General features: G+C 41.9%; 1 protein-coding gene across 2 annotated transcripts in view; it reads left to right on the top strand.

Annotated features, from left to right (window-relative positions):
- The window catches only part of LOC122242080 (neuronal acetylcholine receptor subunit alpha-4), a gene marked incomplete at its 5' end in the record, with an annotated part of 74,253 nt that extends 67,242 nt beyond the window's left edge, over positions 1 to 7,011 (top strand). Inside the window, 4 exon segments of one of the 2 annotated variants that reach the window (XM_086543586.1) lie at positions 2,302 to 2,497; positions 3,084 to 3,236; positions 3,856 to 4,043; positions 5,583 to 7,011. In XM_086543586.1, coding sequence (XP_086399712.1) covers positions 2,302 to 2,497; positions 3,084 to 3,236; positions 3,856 to 4,043; positions 5,583 to 5,798 — 753 coding nt within the window. In that variant the 3' untranslated portion in view covers positions 5,799 to 7,011. 2 annotated transcript variants of the gene reach the window in all.
- Positions 7,012 to 7,500: the final 489 nt, after the last annotated feature.

The raw sequence follows: 7,500 nt of genomic DNA, 5'->3' as shown, positions 1-7,500 counted from the left end.
CCCTTTCCTCACCTATCACTCAAATCTTTCTTCTCCTTCCTCACTATCCCTATATCTTTCTTCCTCCTCACCTCTTCCCTAGATTTTTCTTCCCCTTCCTATCTATCCCTTCTTCTTCCCTTCCTCACCTATATAATTTTCTTCCCCTTCTTCATCTATTCCCTAGATCTTTCTTCCCTTCCTCACCTATTCCCTAATCTTTCTTCTCCTTCCTCACCTATTCCCTAGATCTTTCTTCCCCTTCCTCACCTATTCCCTAGATCTTTCTTCCCCTTCCTCACCTATTCCCTAAATCTGTCTTCCCCTTCCTCACCTATTCCCTAAATCTTTCTTCCCCTTCCTCACCTATTCCCTAGATCTTTCTTCCCCTTCCTCTGCTATCCCCTAAATCTTTCTTCCCCTTCCTCACCTATTCCCTAGATCTTTCTTCCCCTTCCTCACCTATTCCCTAGATCTTTCTTCCCCTTCCTCACCTATTCCCTAAATCTGTCTTCCCCTTCTTCACCTATTCCCTAAATCTTTCTTCCCCTTCCTCACCTATTCCCTAAATCTTTCTTCCCCTTCCTCACCTATTCCCTAGATCTTTCTTCCCCTTCCTCACCTATTCCCTAAATCTTTCTTCCCCTTCCTCACCTATTCCCTAAATCTTTCTTCCCCTTCCTCACCTATTCCCTAGATCTTTCTTCCCCTTCCTCTGCTATCCCCTAAATCTTTCTTCCCCTTCCTCACCTATTCCCTAGATCTGTCTTCCCCTTCCTCACCTATTCCCTAGATCTTTCTTCCCCTTCCTCACCTATTCCCTAGATCTTTCTTCCCCTTCCTCACCTATTCCCTAGATCTTTCTTCCCCTTCCTCACCTATTCCCTAAATCTTTCTTCCCCTTCCTCACCTATTCCCTAGATCTTTCTTCCCCTTCCTCACCTATTCCCTAGATCTTTCTTCCCCTTCCTCACCTATTCCCTAGATCTGTCTTCCCCTTCCTCACCTATTCCCTAAATCTTTCTTCCCCTTCCTCACCTATTCCCTAGATCTTTCTTCCCCTTCCTCACCTATTCCCTAAATCTTTCTTCCCCTTCCTCACCTATTCCCTAGATCTTTCTTCCCCTTCCTCACCTATTCCCTAAATCTTTCTTCCCCTTCCTCACCTATTCCCTAGATCTGTCTTCCCCTTCCTCACCTATTCCCTAAATCTGTCTTCCCCTTCTTCACCTATTCCCTAAATCTTTCTTCCCCTTCCTCATCTATTCCCTAAATCTTTCTTCCCCTTCCTCACCTATTCCCTAGATCTTTCTTCCCCTTCCTCATCTATTCCCTAAATCTTTCTTCCCCTTCCTCACCTATTCCCTTAATCTTTCTTCCCCTTCTTCACCTATCCCCTAGATCTGTCTTCCCCTTCCTCACCTATTCCCTTAATCTTTCTTCCCCTTCTTCACCTATTCCCTAGATCTGTCTTCCCCTTCTTCACCTATTCCCTAAATCTTTCTTCCCCTTCTTCACCTATTCCCTTGATCTTTCTTCTCCTTCCTCACCTATTCCCTAGATCTTTCTTCCCCTTCCTCACCTATCCCCTAGATCTGTCTTCCCCTTCCTCACCTATTCCCTGATCTGTCTTCCCCTTTCCTCACCTATTCCTAAATCTTTCTTCCCCTTCCTCACCTATTCCCTAAAATCTTTCTTCCCCTTCCTCACCTATTCCCTAGATCTTTCTTCCCTTCCTCACCTATTCCCTAAATCTTTCTTCCCTTCCTCACCTATTCCTAGATCTTTCTTCTCCTTCCTCACCTATTCCCTTAATCGTTCTTCCCCTTCACCTATCCCCTAGATCTGTCTTCCCCTTCTTCATCTATTCCCTGAATCTTTCTTCCCCTTCCTCACCTATCCCCTAGATCTTTCTTCCCCTTCCTCACCTATCCCCTAGATCTTTCTTCCCCTTCCTCACCTATCCCCTAGATCTTTCTTCCCCTTCCTCACCTATCCCCTAGATCTTTCTTCCCCTTCCTCACCTATCCCCTAGATCTTTCTTCCCCTCTCCCCTAAACCTTTCTCCCCCTTCTTCCCCTCTCCCCTAAACCTTTCTCCCCCTTCTTCCCCTCTCCCCTAAACCTTTCTCCCCCTTCTTCACCTCTCCCCTAAACCTTTCTCCCCCTTCTTCACCTCTCCCCTAAACCTTTCTCCCCCTTCTTCACCTCTCCCCTAAACCTTTCTCCCCCTTCTTCACCTCTCCCCTAAACCTTTCTCCCCCTTCTTCCCCTCTCCCCTAAACCCTCTCTCACCCAAAACTCTCTCTCTCTCTCCCCACAGATGGACGTCAACAAACTGATAACCCAAGACGGGAAGAACTTAACTCGAGGGATGTGGGACCTCCTCGACGCAAACATCACGAGGAACGTCAGGGTGTATGACTGCTGTCCTGAGCCATACATTGACATCAAGGTGTCGATGCTGGTGTCCAGGAACGCCCCTGCTTACGACTGGACGGTGAAACTCCCTGCCGTGGGTGGGTGGTGTTTGGTTGAGTGTGTTGGGCGGGTGTGATGTGGACTTTTTTTTTTCTTTCTTTCTTTCTTTCTTTTTTTTTTTTCTTTGTCCGTGTTGGGTTGATATGATTTTAATTGTTGGTAATTGTTAGTTGATATCTTGATGATTTGTTAGAATTACTGTCGTTATTATTTAGAGCATTATTACTAGTTTTTTTTCTTATCATCAACGTCATTATATGTATGTCTTCATCACGTGTTGTTGTCTTTGTTAATGTCTTCAATAATTATCATTTGAGACGGGGATATCACTGAAAAGCACTGTAGAATTAATGATTTCTGACTCCAAGAAATACACTGCTTCCATTTTCGTCTAAGAACGGAATAAAGAAAACACCATTGAAATAAGAAAAAAAAAAAAGAATTTTGATCTTTTCATGTGTTGTATTCCTTTCTCTCCCTGTTTGAGAGAGTGTGTGTGTGTATATGTGTATGTATGTGTATATGTACATGTCTATTTCTTCAACTCCCCATCCAGTTTTATTCAGACACCACTCTCCCACTTGTCGTCCCGCATAACCCACCCTCCGTATCCTTCTGCAACAGGTCTCTGCATCCTGACACTGGTTGTGTTCCTGCTCCCTCCCGCCGCAGGAGAGAAGGTCATCTTCGGAGGACTCAGCCTCATCCTGGACGTCATGTTCATCGCCTACACCAACATGGAAATCTCCAACGCGCCCACACACGTGCCACTTATAGGTATTGATGTTGGTCCTGTTTGAAGACCTGCCTTAATTTGGGGTCGGATAGGATGGGGGGGGGGGTGAAGTATAGCTCGTTGGATAATTTCGTTAAGGTTGATGGGAAGCATTTTGATTTGTATGTGTTTTTTTTTTTCTTTTCTTTACGAAGGTCGTTTGATAATTCTTGTTAATAGAATGATAGAAGTAATTAGGATTGACTTTGATGGTCATGTAACTTAAACGCTCTTTATGGGTAGGAGTGTACCTCTTTTTCGCTCATTATCTGTCTCTCTTGTCTCTTCTCCCTTAGTTTCCGCTATATTTTTGAATCTCTCCTACCCTTCCCTTCTCTCTTTCTCTTTTATCCTCCCTCTCCCTACCCCTCTCTCTTTTTTCTTCCCTTTCCCTATCCCTCTCTCTTTTCTCCTCCCTCTCCCTACCCCTCTCTTTTCTCCTCCCTCTTCCTACCCCTCTCTCTTTTTTCCTCCCTCTCCTTACCCGTCTCTCTTTCCTCCTCCCTCTCCCTTTCTCTCTCTATCTCTCTCCTTCTATCCCCACACCCCTCCTACCCACACCTAGACTCACCCCACCTCCCCTTTCTCTCCCCTCTCCCCCCAACCTCCCGCACCCAACAGTGGAGATGGTCTGCGAACAGCTGATGCTAGTCGTGGCCAGCATAGTCGTCGCTGCCCTGACCCTGCGAATGGCCCGAGACCCTTACACCAAGGGCCTCCACAACGTTATCAAGAGACCGCTTATCGTTGTGTCCTATGTCCTCTGTCTTCACAACTACAAGAATATCGTAGGTTTCACAAGATGGGAGGTGAGCGAGGGAACCCCATCTGTGTTTTTTTGCTGTTTTTTTTTTTTTTTTTTTGAATTGTGGTGATTGGGTTTTCTTGTTTATATATATTTTTTATTTGTTTGTTTGTTTATTGCTGTTCTTACATCTGTTTTTATGGTTATTGTTATCATTTTGGTTTTGTTGCCTTGACATAATAAGGCCTGTGTTAATGTGATAATTGTCGTAAACGTAATTAAAAAAACAAAATGTTTCATCGACCATTTTCATTTATTGAATTGTCTTTTGGAGATTTTTGATTATGATAACAGTAATCATAATACAAAAGCTGTCGTAACAGAGGCAGGGATAATTATGGCAATGGTAATGAGAGTTGATGGTAGCATTTGCATAATGGTGATAATGAAGGTAGTAATTGTTATGCTAACTGCGTTGATAATAATATTAATAGGAAATAGTAATGGCAATATTGCTAATAGGGATGATAATAATGTTGATAATAATGAGGATATTCTTTTAGTGGTCATTATGATATTACTACTATTACCAAAACCCCTTAAACGGTAAAAAAAAACAAAAAAACTAACGATTATGTTGATAATAAAAAAAAAAAGTTATGAGGATAAAGTAATAAAGATAATATAGTTAATGATAATAACAGTAATAGTATTGTAGATGATAATATAAGATCTAGTTAATCTCACAAAACGAAGTATAACTATTTACAACCATCCACAAGATCTGCTTGTTAAATCCCATCCTTTCAACACATGAATGCTTTATGAACCATCCCATTCTTTTGGACTTTCTCGCCGGTTCCCCCTTTCATTCTGTTCCTTTATCTCCTCCTCCTACTTTCCCTATGCGCTTTATTTCTTTAGTTTATTGAGGCTTCTTTCTCTTTTACCCTTTTCTCCCCTCTCGGCATATTTAATTGACTTTTTTCGTGTTTTTTTCTTTCTTTCTCTCTCTCCCTATCATGATAATAACGATGGTGATGGTAATGTTGAAAGTAAATAATAATGATAATGACGATAACAATGGTAATGATTATATGAATTATGGTGAATACCAATGAAATAAATACTAAATGATTTTGCTAATGAAGTACAGTTGGTAGAGATATCAAATGGTCAAAGAATGAAATAGTGTTATACTCGAATGATTGATACAGCATACCTTGTCTTAAAAAGAGATTGTGTGATTTATACACACACAACCCGCCCACCACACACACCCTTCTTCCACACAAACACACGCCCATACACCCTCCTTCCACACAAACACACACGCCCATACACCCTCCTTCCACACACACACAAAACACACGCACAAACATCCATACACTCTCCTCCTACACACAAACACAACACCCTCCATACACACTCCTCCCACACACACACACGCCCATACACCCTCCTTCCACACAAACACACACGCCCATACACCCTCCTTCCACACAAACACACACACACATACACGCACACACTCCTCCCACACACTCACAAACGCCCATACACTCTCCTCCCACACACATACTCACCCCATCCTTCTCCGCAGGTCTCCCGAGCCCACCAACCTTACGCCAGGACGTTCAAATCCGACGAACTCGAGCTGGGAGAGAACGGTACAACTCACCTGTACGGAGGACCTGAAGTTACCACGAGTCCCGGGCTAGACTGGCTTCTCCTCGCTGCCGTTGTGGATCGGGTGTGCCTCATCGTCTATGTGGCTATTTTCACCATTAATATGCTCACATTCAGTGCCGTTCTGTGATTCTTGTGATTTTTTTGTCTTTTCTCTCTCGGTATTTTTTTTCTGATTTTCAATTAGTGAGGATTTTTTTTTTTCTATAAGATTTTCTTTCTTCTTCGGGGCATTTTTGTTTCTTTTGCTGAAGATGTTTGGCTTAAAGGGTGCGTAAAAGTTGTGTATCTTGTTCCCTTCGGTGTTCTTGGCAATATACTTTGTGAACTTAATGAACTTGTTTTGAACTTAATGAAGGTCAACACATATTCTTTGTAACTTCAAACAGAAGGCCAACAAATCTACTTTTGATCTTGGACTCAAATAATACCTGATAGCAAACTATTATTATTTCGGCTATCAGTAAGTTAAGTGTGTTAGCACTTTCTTCACCAAATCAAGTAATAGTATTATGGAGAAAGAAATAGATTTTCACGTTGTCTTCCATACACTTAAGTCCTTAGAATGGGGAAAAAAAGTGTAAATCAAATACTCATAAAATGGCCTGGTTCTCCATAATTATATTTGGTGTGATGTTCAAACACCAATTCTTTTCTTCCGCATTTCTTTGACAAGATGTAGTTATTCTTTGATGTATTTTGTAGTTCGTTTATCATTACAGAGTCGATCCCGATTCTGGTTTTCTTTTTCATCTCCTCCTTCTCCTCTTTTTTTTTCTTTTGTTTCCTTTTCTTCTTCTTCTTCCTTTTCGTCTTCTTCTGCTTCCATTTCTTATTTTTCTTGTTTTTTTTTATTATTATTATTCAACTTCTTTTTCCTCTTCTGCTTCTTCTTTTTCTTCTACCCTTTCTCCCTTTCCTCCTTGTCCTTCTTAGTACATTTTGAAGCTTACGAGGAAAGTATTTATAAAACTGAGGCTCGGTGACAAACCCTAGCTTAACTAACACTGTAACCCCTTGATACTAGGTACAGCATATGGAAACGTTAGGTTATCAGATAACCTAACCTTTTTTCCTTTATTATTATTATCATTTTTTTTTTTTGGTTGAAGATGGAATCAATGAAGAGTCAAGTATGTGTTATATTAAATAACGATAGGCAGTTTGATATACATATGTCTTAAGATGAAACACTGTACGCTTTTTCATAAGTATTCTGTTCTCTTTTATGTGTGTGTGATTTTGTTTATGCCATTAAAAAAACAAAAAAACACAGAGAGCAGTTGAGAAAATATCCATCACAGAGATATGAGATAAGATAAAAAAAAAGAAGAAAAAGAAAACCTAACCTAAATACGCTTAAAATGGCGGTCAAAATGGCGGCGTCGTGTTTACACTTTCCACCACACGGCTCTTCCAGTTTCCACGGTGCGTTGAGATCGACATGAATTGTGTTTTGACTATGTTGTGTGTGTGTGTTTTTTCCCTTCCTTTTCCATCATGTTTTTGGACCTCGGTGTAGCGGAATATCGGGTAAGAGATCTGATCAAACGGTGTCGGATCTGATGGCGCGGGGGAGGGTGGGTGGTGGGGTGGGGGGGTTAACCCTTTGTTGCAAGAGGATGGTATTATTGTTTCCACTTTGATGAACCTTGCGTATATGTTGCACCTTTTCGAATACGGAAGAGGGATTCTTAGTGACTTAATAGGAAGGGGAGGGGGAGGGGGAGAGGGAGAGGGAGGGGGAAGGAAAGAGGGAGGGGGAGGGGGAGAGAGGGAGAGGGAGAGGAGAGAGGGAGTGGGAGTGGGAGTGGGAGAAAGAGAGAGAGAGA

Source organism: Penaeus japonicus, unplaced genomic scaffold (assembly GCF_977035675.1).
Source record: "Penaeus japonicus unplaced genomic scaffold, GWHDUDI00000001_assembly GWHDUDI00000013, whole genome shotgun sequence".
Lineage (NCBI taxonomy): Eukaryota > Metazoa > Arthropoda > Malacostraca > Decapoda > Penaeidae > Penaeus > Penaeus japonicus.
The sequence above is the reverse complement of the archived record's forward strand: the minus strand, read 5'-3'. Positions and strand labels throughout refer to the sequence as shown.